Raw genomic sequence first — 20,270 nt, 5'->3', positions numbered from 1 at the left:
TTCAGTACTGTAAATAATGCCTGATACTTTACAGCTGTGTATGAGGACACAGTCTGTGCTTCAAGGGCTTTGTCGTACAGGTAATTTGAAGGCTCCCCTCCTAAACCTTACACTTTCCCATGGAGCAGATGAAACCCTTTTGTTTATTCTATATTTTGAGGACTTTTCTTTCACGTGGTATCCGCTCCCAGCACTTTCCTGCAAGTATGATTCAACAGATAAAGTTCATCCCTCACCTCCAAAGGGGGATCCACTCCCCTTGCCCTCCTCTCCTCCCTCGGGACCCCCCCTCCCCAACGTTAGATATCCTTCATTGGCAAAGCTCTCTAACCACTGCTGGATTTATGCCCAACAATGATCCTGAAAACAGGGGCCAGTCTCCCACCTAGCTGCCACCGCCTTTAAGCCGGACAGCCGCTTCTAAAATGACCCATTTGTGCACTCCTGACCCCGCAGAAGGGGACTGCTGGCAGTTCTCCGGGGGTCCCGCTCTCCCACCCGCCCCTTTGTGCTTTCCCATTTTCCGGGAGGTTTCTGCGGCTGGCATCTAAGTGCTCTCCATTGTGTGAAGTGTGGCGTGCGGAGGTTATGTCTTTGTGCAGGCTCCCCGGCCATCCCGCCGTGCCCCCGAGGTGCGGCCCCCCCACCCCGCAGCCGCAGCCCCCGTATCGCGGCGCGGCCGCCCCGGGCGGGCAGAGCAGGCGCTGCGGGAGCCGTCGGGCGCGGGTGGAGCGCCGGCTGCCCGCGGCGGGATGGCCGTGGCCTGTGTTTATGTATTTTGTAGTAATCACATTTCTGACATTACCCGAGCGTGCTCCCGGCGCGGGGTGATTGGCTCAGGCAGCTTTTAAACCACCTATATGCTAAGGAGCCCGCTGCCGGCTACGGGGGAGGGGGGGGGGCTACGGGGGCACGGCGAGCCCCAGCCCCGCACCTCTGCCCGCCGCGGGGGGAATGGTGTTTCTGAACTAGTCGGCGGCGCGGACAGGAAATGACCCCTCCAGAAACTGCTGCTTTAAAACCGAGCGGCGGTGCCTGAAGCTATCCAGCCTCCCTCTCCCTGTCTGGAGCCTGTGCGCTCCCGCTCCCGCTCCCCCCCCCCCCCCCCCCCCCCCCCCCCCCCCCCCCCCCCCCCCCCCCCCCCGCCCGTCTCCGCCGGAGCGGGCTCCCACAGCAGTCCCCAGCCAGTGCGTGCAGCCTGGATGTGTGTGTGTGTGTGCGCGCCGCTACTTTGTACTGTGAAGAACACACAGCCCATGTGCTCTGTATGGATGTTGATGATACTCTGTGTAGCTTGAATCTCTGCAAGCAGGCAAGATGTCCAGCACACCACATGACCCTTTCTATTCTTCTCCTTTTGGCCCATTTTATAGGAGACACACACCATACATGGTGCAACCAGAGTACCGAATATATGAAATGAACAAGAGGCTGCAGTCGCGGACGGAGGTAAGTCCCCCAGCCTTGTTTTCCTGTGCATGGACCGTGGTAGGTTTCAGCCCGAATTCCAGCTGAAGCGTCCCATTAGACAGTGCAGTATATGCAGGCATGAACCCTAATTAATTTAGTAGTTTAATTGGGTAATCCCTCATTATGTTTCCACGCAGAGCAACTCTTTGAGGAGATACCAGCTTAGGCTGAAATCGTGAAATTACAGTACAGCACTTCAGGGTTGATTGTAACGGTGGTCTTAGGAAATTTCTTTGCCTTAGTGTGTTGTTTGCTCAGGATCTGTCCTGCTGGCATTTGCAGCTATAATATTGCAAGGTATTGCTTCAGATTTTGCACAAAATTATTTCTGAACTGTTGCAGGTTTAGGGGGAGAGACAAACATTTGTCTGGTTTTGTTTTGTAAACTCATTAAAATTAAAAATTAATGATAACTGAAAACAGGAGCAGAGTTTTAAAAACTTATTCCTAGGGTGCTCTTAAAGAACACATGTTCGGGACGACCGGCAAGAGAAATTTGTGTTTACATTTAGAATGCTGTTTCTTTTAGCAAGAGAGATGGTCGGTTCTCTACTTTATCACATAGCTGTCAAAAGTATCCAATAATGTAAACTATATTCACGGTTGGTTATGCTTTCTGTAATGTGCTAGTGGTTTATACACCCAGGCTTCAAAATCCAGATCAGCCACCACAAAGAATATACTGAATGGGAGGGGGAAATACTTCTGTCACTTAAAGAAAAAAAATAGTGGAGGCTGTGTCTTGTTATTTACATGGTTAAATAAAGCACACTTTTAAATTCTGCTGAAATAAAAAGTGTGTGGCTGAATCAGGCTGGATTTCTGTCCATGTGTCTGTGTTTGTGCAGCAAACATTCTTTCTGCTGCAATTTTTCATAGTAGTGTATTAGTAGTGCCCTGAAAAGACTTTTAAAAAGTATTAATCTGTTATAGTGAATGGCTTTAGATAACGGCAAATATCTGCCAGATTCGTGCCATGAAGCATGGTAAAGGATCTCGTGTTGTTCTGTTTGTTGTATTGTGATTCTTTAAGATAACACGAGGTTATAATAAAATAAAACACACATGCCTGAATTGTCAGCTTAGCCATGAAGAATCTGTGACGTTTAATGTATATGATACAGCTAACGAGATGTGACCTGCTTTCTGATTGGGTACCACCACGGGGTAACTGCTTTTCCAGCAGTTACCACTGCCAGACTTAAAACATTGCTGGGGAGTAATTGGTAATACACTTCGTGCTGTCTAAAAACTCCTTGCTCCCAAAATCACGGCAGCTGTTTGTCAATTTTGCCCCAAGTTGTTGGTTGCGGAGGGTCACTGCCATTTAAATAGAAAGAGGGGGTTTGTGGGGGTTTGTTTATACTGTTCATTTGTCACTGTCTTGCAATTCTGTTCCTTGCATTCCTGTACATATTTGTGTAATAATTTCTAGACTTTTTCAAGGGAAAACAGCAAATATGTATCATTGAGTGATTTCTTTGGGGTTTTATATACAAGCTGCTCTAAAAGCTGTCAGTGCTAATTTAGCCTTTTTACATATTATTTTAGTGGTACTTTTAATAATTGACCAGTCTCTGATTGCAGCTCTTTTACAAATATTACACTAGAAAAAGTTTTTGAGGGACTTGTGAAACAACTTCCCTCTCCTTCGTTGCTGAGGTTAGACTTCAGGGCATTTAATTGCAGTTTTTGCTGCACACGTTCACACGGACCATTGTGGGCAAAAAGCAGAAACTTACTCTTCCTTGCTAGGACTGCCATAGGTTTCAGCAGCATTTTACTTTGACAGACGATGTTTAGCCAATGAAGGCCTTATGCTCCAGCATTTCTTTTAGTTGCTCAGAGTAAAAATTTTTTTGCTGGGTGATTGTTCAGTGTTTACATTCCGGTTCTCTTTTTTTTTTTTTTTTTTTTTTTTTTTTTTTTAATTTCTGAGCTCTGTGCTGTAAGCATTGTTATTCACTGAAATGTGTTTTCTAGCTAACTTCAGTTCATCTCATTCATCCTCCAATTAAAATGTCTCCTTAATAAAAAAAAAAATTATTGAACTAGTTTCCTGGGACACTTAGAGTGACTAGGTGTGGACAGTCTGTAAGGACTCATGCTGGCTTCTAGGGCAGGTCTGGAGTGGAAGTTTCATGTTAATTTTATGCAGTTCCAGTCATTTTTGGGATTGGTAACTGAAGGCTTCTGGAGCATGTATAACCAGCTCTAAATTTGTTGAATCCAGAGCCCTGTATGTCATGGAAGGAATGTGCTTGTGCTGTGGGTGATACAGGCTCACTGCATGAACGTTTCTCTTCAGGAAGTCTTTGGAATAATGTAGGCACTGGTCTCTGAAGGAGGCTGCTTGTGCTCTGTGAGCCCCAGGGGGTAGGTGAGCACAGGCAAAGCAGCTTAAGGGGAATGGAATAACAAAGAAACTCTCCAAAAGACTGGGGGTAGCAAGCGGGCAGATTCCATGTGGACCCAACTTGTGCAGAGAACCAGTGCCAAGTGGAGATGCATTAAAAAATGGGAAACTACAGCTGTTATCCCAAATATATCCGTGGAAAGCCTTTGGGATTTTCCTGGTTTCCTACAAAATAAAAATGTTCTTAATAATCCTTTAGAGTCAGATTCTCTACTGTCCCTTGCAGTGCTGGAAGTTCCAAGGCAGAGCAAAACATACATAGTTTAATAATGTTGTACAGAGGATGGATGGAGAGGCTGTGGAAGGAATATCTGTATGTCATGTCTATCTGTTTTCTCCCCTCCATCTGCTAGCCTTTGTAGTGAATTCCTGTAGCAACTCTCTTGAGCTTGCAGGTAGGTGAGAAATTATTCCAAAAAAGCAATGGGCTCATAGAAGCACCATTGGGGAACACACCAGTAAATGCCATTTCTTCTCCTGCTCTCCCAGCAGCAGGGTCGATTGTATGTTGGGTGTTGTAGAAGCGTCCTCAAAACAACTCTATGCTTGGGGACCCTTCCTGAGAAATCCACTGCTTCCACTCTGGTTTCTTTCAGCATTGGGTGGAAGGGAATAACAGTCAGTGTGAAGGATGTGCTCAGTGTATTAAACAGACAAAGTACAGAGTGATAAAGAAAGGTCGTTTAGATGCAGCATAACTATCTTTGTTGTTCTTGTTTTCTTTAGGAAGAAATGGAAGTCATGAAAGTAAAGAATTAGCAGCTTTAGCCTGTGCTAGATGTGCAAACTTTTGCTGTCCAAACTTCTTATAACTTTATGAGCTCCTCAGGCAGAACCTACAACTGCCTTTTTAAATTCAGGGTCAGTCTTAGGCAAAGAATTCCAATCACACCCAGGCAGGGGGTGGTTTTATGATGTAAGTACTGGCAAAACTCCACCATCTAGCTAATTCTTATGTGATCTAAAGTAAATTAGGGAGTCTGAGTTACTAAATAGTGTACAGGAACACCTTACCTTCCTTAAAAGTTGTTTAAAGAAATCTAATGTGGTAATACTTTTTTCTAAATCAATACATGCTTTCTTAATAATACTTTGGGAGCATCTAGTGCCATTTTGTAATACATCAACAATCCTGATTTAAAGAAAAAAAATGAATATTTAAATGCTTAATAATCTCTGGCAGATATAAAGGTAAATCTTGCTTACTTCTCTCATAGTTGATTAACTTTCTGGTTAACCAGAATGCAGCTGTTTCCTTGCTCTGTGTGTGGTTTTAAGGATTTCATCACCATTCACTCAAACTCAGTTTATCTTAATATTTTTATATCTGTGTTGGTTTACCATTTCAAGAAAGCAATCCTGTTGTGGCATAATCAGCAGTTTCTGAAGTTCTAGGTAGCAATACACAACATAGGTAAATTAGCGTAAATGTTTTCTCTGTTTTTCATAAAACTTGATGTTTAAAAAGGCATCTCTTTTCCTCTTTGATGTTGTAAATCCTTTTCTGTTCGAATTTTTAATCATTTGAAAATGCTCACACTTAAAAGAAAACAAAAGGTGATTATATCTTGTATATAATTATTCAGTAACATTACAGTGTGCCATGGAGAGATCGCTTAGAGCCGCTGACAGTTTAAAGTTTGAGGCATTGCTTTATTTTCAGTAATCAGAGAAATGTATCAAGCCTTTCACTTGTTTATTTAGTCCCCTGTATTGTTAGAACTTTTGTGCATCACAATATATTAAATTCACCTGTATCTTCCTCTGTAACTACAAGAGATTATGCTTTACATCACCATTATATGCAAAACACAGTTTTTCCTCTGGCTAATAGAAAAATGTTTTAAGGGTGACTGGAGAGCTTGATTAGTAGCATATTTGTTTTAAAGACAACCAGCTTAATCAAATGATATTAAACTCCTATGAAACTATATAGTGAATTTAACAAAGTAGAGATTTCATAATGGAAGAAAATCTAAAGAAAATGAAAATGAAAATAAAGGAGGATGTTATGATTATTTAAAAGCTACTAAATGAACTGGAAGCTTACATAGACATTCATATGCAATCAAATATTTAAAGTAAATCAAAGCAAAACAAATTTTCTGCACTTTGATGAAATTCGCTTATTTTACTTCTTCACATTGCTATCTGATGAAATAATCTTCTTCTTCCTGATACATTTTTAATAGATTAGTCATAAAAATCTATGTTATGACATCACATTTGTTCACATAGCAACTTAGTATGGCAAACAGATCTCTCATATTGTGTACATAAGTCTGAGTTTGTCCAATGAGTTTGTTTTGTTGAGGGGAAAACACATAAACTTCTGTCTCAAAGTATTTTTGAGGAAATACTCTTTCACCCACAAATATACTAATACTTAGCAATTCTAGGAACATGAGTAAAGTATTTTGAGAGTACTTATAAACCATGCTTTGCTGAAACTAATAGGTCAGTTTAAAGAAAAACCCCTTGAATGCCTTTAGGCATACACTGATTTCAGAATGGATTCAAGGCTCTTTTTACTGATTGTTTTTTTATTTGATATACTTTTTTCATCCCTTAAAAAAATTTCAGTTGCAGCTGTTTTCAATTAAAATTGTTACAAACTAACAATTCTTATGAGGCCGGGGAGGAAAAAAAAGACTCCACTTCCTTTACATGCTGATCCTTAGTTTACAATCAGGGATGTCTTGCTGCTTTTGCTTCCCCCTCCCCCGCCGAACTTATAATATAGAAGGGAAACTGCACACATAAGGAGTGGGAAGCTATTGGGGGTAGGGACTGGTGAGGACGGAGAAAGAATCAGTGCAAAAGTGTAAGAATGGGTCTTGTCTGCAATCACTCTGATACTTACTAGATGATTTTCTATAAAGAAACCTTTTCAATCCTTCCATTTCTCTTTTTCATTCTTTACTCTTTAAACCATTAATCCACTTAAAAAAAAACTTAAACCTAGTCTTTCCCTGATGTAAACAAGATTCACTATGCAGATCCAGTTGTCAAAAATAGAAGCTGTTGGTTAGTGAGAAGGAGCAAAACAGAGATCATAACAAGGACCCAGTCCTGGGCTCTTATTTAAGCTGGAGTTTTGCCTGCAGTAGGATTGCAAGGTCAGATAAAAGGGAAAATAATTTGATTTTGATATATACTCTTTCTTTGTTTAAAAAGAAAGGGTACGGGTAGATTGCTAAACTCCTTGCAATATTTTTTAACTGGACTGGTTATTTGGTTATGGTATTTTTTTGTATCTCTTTGCCAGAAGTTGCATATCTACTGTAAACAGACGTTCCAATCATGCTGGTACTTTGTTCGGTTGTTTCCTCCCCAATAAGAGCCTTCTTTCCTGCACTGTACTGTGTAAACAGGCCAGGGTAGATCCTCAGTTTTGCTGGGTGCTCCTTTCCAAAAGTTGTTTCTGGGCTACTTGATGCCTCAGAGGGGTGATCCTGGCAGGAACAAGGTTGCCCCAAAGTGACTGATGATTGGTCTCCAAAAAAAGGCTGTAGTAGGGCAGGGTCAGGTCTTAATGGTCTTATTTGTTAGACAGAAATAGAAATGAAAGAAATATCCCCTAACCCCTGGCTGAAATATTCTCCCTAGGCTTGTGTCTTTCCTTTCACCGTGTGTTGTTTCTGTGTTTGGTTACTGTGAAAATTTCAGAGGGAAATAATTTTATGGTCAGAATACTGTTTCCATTTCTTTCACATTGTGGTGGACAGTCATGCCCTACTAAACTAAAGCCTGTAAGTTACTGATCTAAGCTCAGTAGTCCACTTGGTACTCCTGAGGTAACAGAGGATCAACTAGAACCACCTGCAGATCTTAAACCTCAGTACGGGAACAGTTGACGCTTCTGGAAACAACTCTGGCACTTTCATGCCTTAAGAGGTTAATGAAAAACCAACTGCTCTGGAAAAATGAGACCTTTGCAGAACTAAACATGAAGTAGGGCTTGGTGTGTTTCTAAGCCCATCACCTCTTCAGGATTCAAGAGTGTTGGTATGTAGAGTCTTTGCAAAGGCCATAAATTTTACAAGAACAGGTTGTTCTCTGCATGAGACTTAGGTTGCCTTGGTACTCCCTTGTTGTTTCTACACTGTGGTCAAAAAGGCATACCATGTGAAAACTCCAGGCCAAGGAGTGTTCCCATCCTCGTCATACAGACTTGAATCAAAGACTCATAGATTGTTTTGGGTTGAAGCATGAGACTTGCGTGTAGCAGTGTACTTCTTTATGAATAACTCTGATAAATACAGTCAAAATATAAGTATCAAAGTAGAACTTTTCCCTCAGGTCTTTCTGTTGTCAATATTCACATTCAGATACTTGGCCAGAGGAGAGCTGCAAACTCCAAACTGATGCAGTAAAGCCATAATTTTATGTAGATTTCTAAATGTACTTGAAATCTAGTGTCTGGTCACCTGCAAACTAAATAGTTAGGTCTTTTCATTGTTTGGAGCAACTAATAACTTGGAACATTGCTGTAATATTTGTCACACATGATCTGCAATACCTGTTGATATTTGTCTTCCCTGATTCTAAGTTTGCCAAGCCCGGTTAGCTGAGCAGAAACATTGTTTGTACCTGGGTTTAAAAAGGGAAGGGAGAAATCTAACCTCTGGGTATAATTTTAACATCAGATTACTCACATAGAGCAGATTCGGTATCTGTCCAGATCCCATCCAGTTACTGCAGTTCCATTTACTGCAACTGCTAGCTGCAGACTGGAGCATCCAAAAGCATTGCACAGTCTAGTTGGATGACCTTATCTGTTGCATTCAGAGGGCAAAGGAAACATTATGTGCATATAAAAGTGATCACATTTGGAAACCTCTGTTAAGGCAGATTCAAGAATAGACTGAATCATAGATCCGCTCTGCTTATTCTTCAAAAATACCTGGGAAAGAAACAACTGTCCCTGTTTGAGTATTAGGTGCAGTCTCACATCATGTGTGCAGTGGACTATTTTTACTTTTCTTTTGGACTTTCAAACATTTGTTTTTTCACGTTTTATTATGTTATTTTCTAAAGTAGTAAATTTAGAAAATTATGACTTACAGCACATTGTGCATTTGAAGTATTTAATGTATCTTATTGTGATTTTTGTTCCAGTTGTGTAGTTTTTCCTCAGCCATTAGCTGGAGATTTTATCACACAAAGAGCTGCCATCTGTACTAGAGTAGGTTACAAAGAGATTTCTGAGATATTAACAACCACATTATACAAAAGGAAATATTCTAAATCTTTAAATACAGTAGTTACATGGAGAGATAAAAATGCTCAGAAAACAGGAAAGTAAGTAGAGCGAAACTGTTGAATCTTATTCCTGTTTAAACAGAAGCACCTTCAGCATACTTCATCCCTTAGGAAAGCAGTCAGCAGCACCAGCATTCCTAACCATCATCTATGAACTAGACATACTCCAAGCTGTGATGTGCAAGGCAGGCATGACATGTACTTTGCTTCTAGGTTTGCAACTGGGATAGTATTTTACAGCTGGAAAAAGGGAATACGAAGTGCCTTGCACCTAGAATGCTGTTTTTTTCATGCAGTTTACAAAAGTGTCATGATGGATCATTTGGCAGTGGAGAAAGACCTGCAACTGTCTGTTTTACTCTGTCCCCCATATCCTGATAGTAACTTGCCGTTTCAGATCAGTGTCACCATCTTCCATAATTCTTGTACCCATTTTAAATACCAAAAATGTTTTCATGTCACTCTGTTTCACATCACAATAATGCAAAAGGAAAAGAACTGCTATAAAATAGTTCCTTCAGAGCAAATGAAAATAATTTTTATTGTTCAGCATCTTGCAAGAGGGACCTTCCTTCCTTTTCGTACTTGGCCAGCATTTCTCCAGTTTTCTTCTTCACCATACCAAGATGTTAAAAACATTGACAGATTACAGATTTTAGATGTGCGTTTGCAACCATACCTTTTGCTGTAGTGGATGAAAGCAATACCATAGCTCTGTCACTTCTACCTGGACTTAATCACTGGAGTATCAGTTAACCCTTAGGGTAATTAGGTAATAATGTTGTTGATGTGATTTGAAGTATCATTTTAAGCAATTAGAAGTTCAGATATAATGTGATGAAATTATGCATTATATAGTGCATCTATCCATTTTACACAGGAAGAATTACCATATGTTTTGTGGGAAGCTTGGTGTTTTGCACCGACTGGAGTTCTGCTTGCATTTATGAACAGTGTGCCTGTAAACTGTGGCAATAACTCTTTGAAGGCCACACCTATGCACGCTCCTGATTATGCTAAAAAGCATAGGCCCATTTTAATGAATCTGTTGGCATGAATAATGGGACATGAAAAGCCAACACACTGGATAAACATTCATTACCTGAGTGCAACAAATACTACATGCAAAATTTCTGTGACACTTCACTTGAGTTTAACAGTGAATTTGCTGTGGCTATGTTTATGGGTTTTATGCGTTTCTGTGAATGTTTGATCAATGGAGTTTTATTCTTACATTGCAGAATGCAAATTTCAATGTGCTAAGCATTCTTGAAAGAATTTGCTTATTTTATATGGGCTAAGCTGAGAGACTGTGTTTCCTGTTTTGTGCTTCCAAAATCTCCCAGATAGAACCATGATACTTAGAAATTAAATACACTAGAGAAGAATCTCTGATTGCTTTGCGGTGAGGACTGACTAGTGTATGAATGTAAAGCAAATTAATAACAATGACTGGTTGCAATGGGAAAATTACAAGTCAGTAAATATGATTCACGTGCATAATTTTTTCATGGGATGGAACGCTGCTTAGCATGCAGTTATATTAGAAAAATGGTAAAAATTTTCTAAGCTTCCTGGCATTTTAAGCTCTAGCTCCATCTGTGCTCATCCAGTCAAGGATGCAAAACAATAACGCACAATATATGACCAATTACAGCGTGTAGTCTTATCAGAATATTGCATGCTTACATCATACTGCTTGTTATGAAAGACAAGCAAAAATATGTCTTAAATTTGAATAATTAATGCATTCGGATAAATTGTTATTAATTCCTAGCAACTCTGGGCAGAACACAGTGGAATTCATAAAATTTATTATTTGATGTGAATTATTAGCTCAACTCCTTTCAGTACCTCTTAACACTGGCAGGGTTAATAAAGCAAAGAAAAAAGATTGGTCAAGGTACCAGTGCACCAAGTACCTCTCTTCCTTGACAGTGCTGTAAGATTGTTTAACACCCACATCAAGAACATCCTGAAGCAACCAAGTTACACCTTGACTGATTGTTGCACCCAAAGGGTTGCACTTCTAAATACGCAGTGTAGCACAGACAGAGTGGTGTTTAGCACTGGTATGTAACCTGAAGCCACAACCTGCGTGTCTAGACTGACAAGAATCCTACCAGTTGAGCCACTGTGACACCTTGTGGCTTATGAAGCAACACAAGCATCTTTTAGAAAACTAACAGGTAAAAGCCAGAGGTTAATGGGTATTGACAAATGTCCCTTCATACAACTATCAACAGAAATGTCTTTGCTGGGTTACTTTACTGTGTTTTCAAGCTACAGTTAAATTAAGCGCTAATGGGTTAATTTCTGTTTGGGGTCTTTATAGTACCTATTTTACTGCAAAGTGTAATAAGTTGGGACATCATTTTGGTGAGTCTGACCTGCTGCTATTATCTGCAGTGCTTGGGTGTTTGCTCATCATTCAGATTACATAAAGAAACACTGGTTTTGGCTGCAGTACAGAGTAAATATTTTATTTGTTTGCAACCATTAATTTGGCTAATCAAAAAAGTGCCTGAAGGGTGCAATGTACTTTTTGGTGCTATGTCTAAATGGTAGCTGTACAGTAGTTTTAACTAAGATATAGTTAGCATTGGGCATGCAACTCAGTACATCCCTGAATCTGGGGTAAAATAGATCAGTGTTTGAGCTGTGGATTATTCATTAATTACAATAAAGCTGTATTTTGCTGGGAGTTACTGGTAAACTTAAAATTAGACAAATAATGAGTGGAACTGAGAAGAAACACTGGATCTATATATGCTCAGAACCTCACATTACCAGACACTAGTCTCTTGATTATCACTTGTTATGTCTTCAAACAAGCATTTCCATGTTTTCTTCCATGATGATCCTGAGCATTTGAGAGGAGTTGCTTGTAAACTCACGTGTTATGTTCCCTAACATTTTCTTTGGCTCTGATGCTTTCAAAAACTTAGGAACAATTGGGCTGAAATAGTTGTCTTCTGTTGCTAAATACCAACTTATTGCTGAATACACTGCCTTACGATATAAGAGGTCTGCATCCCTCTATTCTGTGTACTTAGGGTCTGTGTCCCTTATCTCCAGGTGTGGCCATAATGCTGTCACTTAAACATAATACATAGACATACATGCCCAAACCTGCATTTAATTCGGTGGTGTGGGAAGCAGTAGCAGCACAGGGCTCAGGTCACGCAATCTGCCTTATTTCACACGCAGGTATTTTGATCCTTTGCTGAGCTTTATGCTCTTAAAGTTAGGTGGTTGCTGATGGTCATACACTACCCTGTCTTCAGGATGTGCACCTTTATATTTATTATAAGGTTTTTAGGACTGGGACCACCTTCTCTCTTCTTGTGCAGTGGAGTTCCGGTCTGTATCCGTAGCACTTTGTGATTATTGTGCTATGTATTGTAATTAAATAAAGGCTAAAAGTAGATAGTAGTATTTAAAATACTTTCAAAACCAAATCTAAATATACCGCTGTCATTTTGATTTCATAAATCAAAATGTTTTAATTGATATTACATGTATTTATGCACTACAAAGAATTATCTGACTAGAAAATACCATAATACTCTAAGTTCCTGGAAGATGACTGTTTAATGTTATTAACACATTTCGTTACTTCTCAAGTAATTCAGCACACCCGTGCAAACCTACTGGCTTTGCCAAGCAAGTACAAATATATTTTAGGGAAGCGTTCTGCTGGTTGATTTGTACATCTGATATTGTTATTAAATCTATTGCTTCTTTAGTGTGATTCTTCAATAATTTCATGTCAATCAAAGAAGCTCATTCCAAGTCTGTTTTTTCTTAATAGTGGAAAAAACATCTTATCTTTCCACAGGAAAAGCATATTCTTTCTGGTGGGAACTGGTACTGTGGAATATGTATCTTATTTCATGACAGTTTGGGAAGGGAATATTGTAAAGTCTGGTGATAAATAAATTCTTGTAATAAGTACAGATGAACCAGAGAGGTTGTTCTAGGGAAGAAAGGCAACACTTATTTTTTTCTTTTATTGTTTGCACTCTACTGATTTAATTAGCCAGTGAGAACAGACCCACTTTGAATATTAAAAAGACAAAATCAACTTCCCCCTCCCCCGTTCCCACATCTGTTGCCTTTTGGAGACTACTTACAGTACCAAAACTACCCAGAGTCTAAGTGATTTTGCTTTTTAACAGGCGTTACCTGTATGTGCTTGCAAATAAGTGAAGTAGTTATAAATATTTTATTCTGGTTATGAGGAAAAGGTACTGCTTAAATTATCATTTTGAAAGAAACTGGGCTACCTTAAGCAAAACCAATACATTTTTGGTGTTATAAAAATGGAGGTAGTCGAAGTCCTGATACATTTCTGAATGGTGATCTAATAGCAATATCTCAATGGTTACCACATTACAGAAACTTAAATTGTTCCTAGGTCTGCTTGAAGTTGGAAAGAGTCCTGTCTGGGGTTATGCATTGGTCTGGAGCAGAAGAGCATAGATTGATAAAACTACTGAAATGATCTCTGCTCTGTTTCATTATGCTACTGCCTTCTGCAGTATCAATTAGATGGACTGAATTTCAATAAGGCAGTGAAGCAGTTCGCTGCACCTCTGCTGGGTTAGGCTCACCCTTGCACAGAGCTACAGCCTTCTAATCGCAGTCTAGAATATGAATATTAATGCCTTGTCTGGATCGCAGTGTTGCAGGACCAAGGGATCCTTGTCAGTGGATCCTGCTTTGCGTTCATGCTATGTTGGCACCTTTCATCACCTGTGGACCCCAGAATTCCTTAGCATTGTTTAATGTCACATGTAAAGATAGCATAAAAAAAGGTGGATTTTTCAACAGCTTTTTTTCTCACCATTTTTATAGGCATATAGTGTAGCTACTTTACTAAAATATTTTTCCTGTTGAGAGGAAAGAACTCTCCCAATTTTGCTGAAGGTGGTTTTTTAGAAACACAATTACCTATACAATTTTCAAGATTATTAGGAAGTATATGAAACTATTAGGACCATGGGAACTTGGATAAACCCACCTGGTGTGCAAATTTTGTTGTCAGAATAGATGCACTAAGCTTGAGAACGCTGAGTGTGATTATAAGAGTCAACTGAGAAACATAAATTGAGAGCTCAGCCCAGCAGTCTTTCCCTTCCTTAGAGATTGATGGCACACAGATGCACAATTGCAAATAACATAGTTTGTGGGCTAGTGATGCTGTGGTGATTAAAAAAAAAAAGTTCTTGGAAATTCTTTTTCTCTATCACAAGCTTCCTAGGTTTTTTCCAGCCTGATCTTGTAACCGCAGCTCCCCATCCCATGCAAAGACTTCCTGTTTGCAGCAATGAGATGAGAATTTGGTCCTGTGCAGGAAGATACTCGATGAAGGTGCAGAAGCTTGTATAGCAAAATCTTGCTTTTGTGGGACCTACCTATTCTTATGGGTTTACCAATTTTAAGTAATTTAGTTTTTAGAGGTGAATTTGAGGCACCTTAAAAGGACTAGAACAGCATATTCAGCTTTTCAGTGTTGTCCATAATTGGCTTTGTGATAAAACTGTGTGTTCAGGGACTTATACTATGTTTGCACTCACCATTTCACACAATGGCAAAGGTATAATAGAAAGCATGGTTAAGAGCAAGCACCTCTCATATTAAGGAGTATTGTGTAGCAAAACAAATAACAGAAAGTGTATGAAGTTTTTCTTAATCAGAAATTTAGCTGGAGAGAAATGTATAGCCAATAAATTGGCAGAGTAGTAGGTAGATCTGGCAGACTGCATGAAATACATCCTTTAACTGAGCTTATCCATACTCCTCGAAAGTGGATTCCAAAGCCTACGTTGTTAGCTGTATTAGTAAATAACAAATTTTGTTAGATTCTAATACTGATCAAAAATCAAATCCTGGACATTCATATTTAATATTTTTCAACAATTTTCTGAAGCAGCTGCTAGCTTCTACTGCTTTACCAGGAAGGAGAAAGAAGATGATTAAATTAAATTCATAGCCTTTTAGTGTCTGCTCAGCCTGCAAATGGCAGCGTGTGGGGTTTGTGGCTGTGACCTGGCAGACTTACAGCATTTTTATGACGTCAAGTGCACACATCATGGGCAAGCTAAATATGAGCTTCAACCCCCCCCTCCCTGTTTGTTTTCATTTAGGAGACTAAGAACTTCTCCCAGTAAAAATGAGAGTGAGAGAATCGAGCCGCTCATTACACTTGCAAACTTGTGTGCTTGGCAGCATGATCTGAGTTACTGGGCCTAGCAGCTTGTTTTTGTAGACATGCTTTCTGTATAGTGCTTTATTTACTTGGTATGGCAAATGATAACTTGCTGCTTTAATAAGTGAAAAATGAATGCAGCTAGAAAATCTTGAGTTCTGCTGAAATAAATAGCAAGTTCTTCATTAGCTTCAACAGCACCAGCACCATATAAAGTATGGATTCCTTCAGTTTGTTATTTGTATGAACCTTTGAGTTCTTTTGCTAAGAAAATGAGATTGAAATAATTATGTCTAAAAGGTTTTATATATCCTGACAAAATGTTACTGTCTGTTCACACTCAGTTGCATTTAAAACCTATGGGTGCATTTCAGGCCATAAAATAAGTTTACAAAATAACAGCTGCTTGCATTTATAGTTGTCTCCCTCATATCTACTTAATGATTTATTTATTTCTAGGAATTGCATTTGAAATTCCCAGACATCTAAACCTTTTTCAGTATGAAACTGACCACTGATCTTAAGAAATCATCTATATCAGCACCAACTCAATCACTGACAAGGACTGGAGGAAATGAAACATCTGGGATCTATTAAGATTTTTATTTATGCTTTTAAATATTGAAATGTGTTTGGCTGCTTGGCTTTTACGCTCTGAGCATGAATCCATTAAAGAAAGCTCTCGTAACACAAACAGTTCCATGGTAAAGTGATTTGGGCTGGAAAACTAGGACCCTGCCATGTGATTGCAGGGGAATTGCAAGGAAGGTGATGACTGTGGTGAACATGGGCTTATCTATTTATTGTGGTGACAGAAAGACTTTACCAAGTTCTTCTCAAAGATAAGACTCTTCAATTCTCTCATAACTTCTCGCAGGAAATGCTTCACTGTTGCATTTATCTCCTTTCTATACGCTGTGCATTTGAGATGGGACCTTGTTGCAGTCTTCAGTGTTAGGTGATGGCCTGAAGTTTTCTCACTACTACACTTTCAAATACTCCCTTGCCTGCACCCTCATCAAAGGAAACTGGTTTTTGTTGTTAGCTTGCCTTTGTAATCATGTCATATTTTTGAAGGAGGAAGGAGACTGTTAGACCAGGGGCCCAGGCCTCATCAGAAGGCCACAAACTCTGCTAAATCTGTTCTGCTCCTCTGTGTTCCTCTGGAGCCTGTGGAGAGAGAAGGGCATGGGATGGGGAGGTTACAGTTTCTGAGGTGCTCTGTCATCACAGTACCTGGCAGATTGTAAGCATATTGCTAAAGACTGACATGAGTACAACAGGCACTGTGGCTACTGGGCTTTTTCAGAGGTCAAATAAGGAAAGGCCTGAGTGGGAATGCAGTCAGGTTTTCCACAGAACTGCACCTTGAAGGCAGTACCCATGCCTGAAACGAGGCAACTCTTGTGTTAGGGCCGAAATGTTTGGGGCTGCAGGCTCTTGATGCTTTGTAAATACACCTTTCTGCTTTCCTCCTCCTTCAGCCAATACATTTAATTCCTAAGCCAAAGGATTGCGGAGACTGTTCTCGTTAATCAAGTGCTGACAGAGGGCAGCCCGCAGTATGGCAGTACTGCACGCACAGTGTCTGGACTCCTCAGCACCAACAGCAGGAGCTGAAGGAAGGGCTCCAGTTAGCCATCAGTAAGTAACTGAATCCTATTCTAACTGGGACCGGTCACTAGAGAGGGGGAGATCTCGCACATTAAACTGGAGTATTACAGGCATTTTGGAGGAAGATTGTAAATCCTGCTTATAGTGACTGGTGGAAAGAGGTGCTCAGTACCAGGTAGCGGTCCCTCAGCTGAGGCTGAGCCTCTTCCATCCCACAGAAACCCTCTTTTACAATATATTTGGGATTTTGTCTGAGGCTTGCTGATTTCACTGAAGACTCTCAACACAATATCTGGAAATAATTAATGGGAAACCACAGCATTGTGGGGAAGAGGAAGGAAAAAGGATGCACACTTTTAGAGAACAGGTGCATTCAAGGTATGCTTCTCTTAGTGAGTCTTACCAGAATTTTCCATTCTTTACTTTTGGATTCAGGGAAATAGGAGAATGATACAGTAAATAGTGAAAGTTAGCTTTAGGAAGGGAAAGGTTTTCGGAAGTGACTTTCCAGCAAATATACCAGTCTGACTGACCATGAACAGGCGAATGTTTAAATACCATTTTTATAGACATTACTAACCCAAAGGGAACAGTAAAAGCAGAAGGGTTTCCTGGTGCAGCATACAGTGTCTTAAAAGGACATTTTGAAATTTGTTGTGACTTGACATGCAAGTTCAAGATTGGATAATATCCTGTAGTGAAGATGATGTACTTATTGAACTTGTATTACCTTGATGAGCCACATTTAAAGCTTGCCTGGGAAGTATCTAAAAAACCATACTGACGTAGTAACTCAGTGAAAAGCTAATATATTATGTATCAACAAATGCTAACTATATTGCTCAGATTTGCATACCCTTCAGGATTTCGCTTTATGCCTTTTCACAATGTACACATGAAAATTTTAGCTATGTCAGAATAAAAACTTAAAGAAAAAGGAAATTTGTTAAAGTTTCACCCAGAATCTCCATTGCTTATGCCGGGAACTGCAGTGAATACAGATGATTCCACCACTGATTATCATTCCAAATGTCAATGCTGTGAGGCTTTCCTTTTAAGTGACGTTGAAAGAGAGATTTATTGTTTTACAAGTTTAGATTGATGTTTCTTGTTCATTTAGAGAGATGCACTATGTTGTAATAGCTGGCAACCTAAACTTGTAAATGTGCTCTTTCATTCATAATATAAAATCTGAGAGCTAGATCATAGTGTGGCAATTCTGTGAAGGATTGTTCACTCAATGATTAGTTGCAGCACTCCTACTAAATGTATTTCAATTCAGTTTTTGTCACTGAGAAATGGAGAAATAGGTGGCTTATTAAAGGCGACCACATCCTTTTATGCAAATTTAATGCACTTGGCAGGTTTATCATGATAAATAGTCAGGATGAGATAGTTCATGATGTATCTCTAATCTCTTCTGTGAAGATGTTCATGTCTTGCAAGAAGTAGCCCCTTGAGAGTTGAAATCTTTAGAAGTATGTGGCAGATGGTGGTGTCTGCAGAGTCTCATGACTTGCTTTGAAGTCCCTCCAAATGATGCTTTCAGTTATTGTTCAGTTTTTGCAAGTTCATCTCTCTTGCTTCATCTCTCCTTGGTGTCCTCTTCTCTCCTCCATTACGTTATGTCCCCAAGTTGTTTCTCATACTGGCAACGTGCACCACATCTTACAGAGTACATCACAACTCTCTCCCCAGTCCTGTCATATTTTTGCCTGTAAAGTTGTTCTTCCATTAGGCATCTTGCATATTTTAAGTGAAGTGGTTCACAACAGGAAAACAATAAAACAGAACAAATGTCTTAGAAAATCCTATCTATCATTCGTATGTTGTGTTCAGTTTTTGAGTAAATCTTTGGAGCCAACGTCAGTGCCAGTGTCTTGTTAATTATGCTATATCATGTTAATTATAATCAATTACCAATATTAATTAGGCCAACTTCTCTTGATTAATAACAAGAAATGGTTAAATTTTAATGCTGCTGCAGGGGATCTGAAGGAACTCACATAATCAAAATAACACTGCAAAGCTTTTTATGCAAACCTTAATTTACTGGAACACAGCTAATGAAATAGATACAATATAAAAGCATAAAAAATACAGTTACACATCTGGACAACTGTGTATTTTCAGAGCTTAATATTTTCACTTTTCATTAGTTGGCCTAGATTGATCTGAATTTGGATGAGATTTTTTTTTCTGAAATCAAGTATCAAATTTCATGTAAATTTTTATACCTGTCATACTTCCTTTCTAAGTTCACATTTCAGAATCACTCTTCTTAAGTATTTCTGTTACTATTGTCACTATACATAACTTTGTGTGTAATAATTGGTAATATTTAGTTTGGTAGGGTATCTAGGGTTTTTTTTTGGCATTATTTCTCTCTCAAATGCAATTCACGCAACTTCACAACTTGATCTCATTTAAATAGGAAAGGAAAGGCTGAGAAAAGTTTTTAAATGGGAAAAGAAAGGCCCAGGAAAGGCTGAGGGAGTTGGGGTTGTTCAGCCTGGAGAAGAGAAGGCTCTGATGTGACCTTACTGCAGACTTTCATTACCTAAAGGGGGGCTGCAGGAGAGCTGGAGAGGGAGTTTATACAAGGGTATATAGTGATAAGACAAGGGGGAATGGCTTTAAACTGAAAGAGGGCAGATTTAGATTAGATATTAGGAAGAAATTCATTACTGTGAGGGTGATGAAGCACTGCAACAGGTTGTTCAGAGAGGTTGTGGATGCCCCATCCCTGGAAGTGTTTGAGGCCAGGTTGGATGGGGCTTTGAGCAACCTGGTCTGTGGAAGGTGTCCCAGCCCGTGGCTTGGGGGTTGGAACTAGATGATCTTTGAGGTCACTTCCAACCCAAACCATTTTATGGTTCTATGAAATATCTTTGTTTGTTATGTTTTTTTTCAATCGTGGCTTAATAATTTCTACTAACATTGTAAAAAACCAGATATTAATATTTCACATAATAGTTTCATATTTGTGGTGCTGTTCCTCAGCATACTGTATGATGTGTAACAAAACATAACTTCTGTTAAAACTAAGATCTATATATTTCTGTCTGTACCATACTTTTGCTGTCTAAACTGCCCTTAAAGCTTTTGAATACTACTTCTTGCTTACTTTTTGAGTTTCTACTTACTTCTTATACGTGTAGGAGCCATGGCTAACATGTCAGATGCTAAAAGCATCTGGATGCTTTTAAAAGGGAAGGGGCCAATGAGATGTGTATTCTTGAAATGTGATTCAAGGAAACTACAGGGAAATCATTACCTTCCATGACTAGT

At 39.4% G+C, this 20,270-nt stretch overlaps 1 protein-coding gene across 9 annotated transcripts in view; it reads left to right on the top strand.

Annotated features, from left to right (window-relative positions):
* The first annotated feature begins 1,116 nt into the window (after positions 1–1,116).
* Positions 1,117–20,270, top strand: part of LDB2 (LIM domain binding 2) — a 220,138-nt gene continuing 200,984 nt past the window's right edge. For 3 of the 9 annotated variants that reach the window (XM_027729461.2, XM_027729459.2, XM_027729460.2), the window contains exon 1: positions 1,121–1,449. In XM_027729461.2, the coding sequence (XP_027585262.1) occupies positions 1,318–1,449 (132 nt within the window). In that variant the 5' untranslated portion in view covers positions 1,121–1,317. Of the gene's footprint in view, positions 1,450–20,270 lie in introns of all 9 variants that reach the window. The other 6 variants (XM_027729467.2, XM_027729463.2, XM_039383572.1 and 3 more) reach the window with 4 other exon arrangements.

The sequence above is a fragment of the Pipra filicauda genome, unplaced genomic scaffold (genome assembly GCF_003945595.2).
Source record: "Pipra filicauda isolate LSUMZ 115617 unplaced genomic scaffold, ASM394559v2 scaffold316_size853178_pilon, whole genome shotgun sequence".
Taxonomy (NCBI): domain Eukaryota; kingdom Metazoa; phylum Chordata; class Aves; order Passeriformes; family Pipridae; genus Pipra; species Pipra filicauda.
Note: the sequence above shows the minus strand (reverse complement) of the source record. Positions and strands in the feature narration are given on the sequence as shown.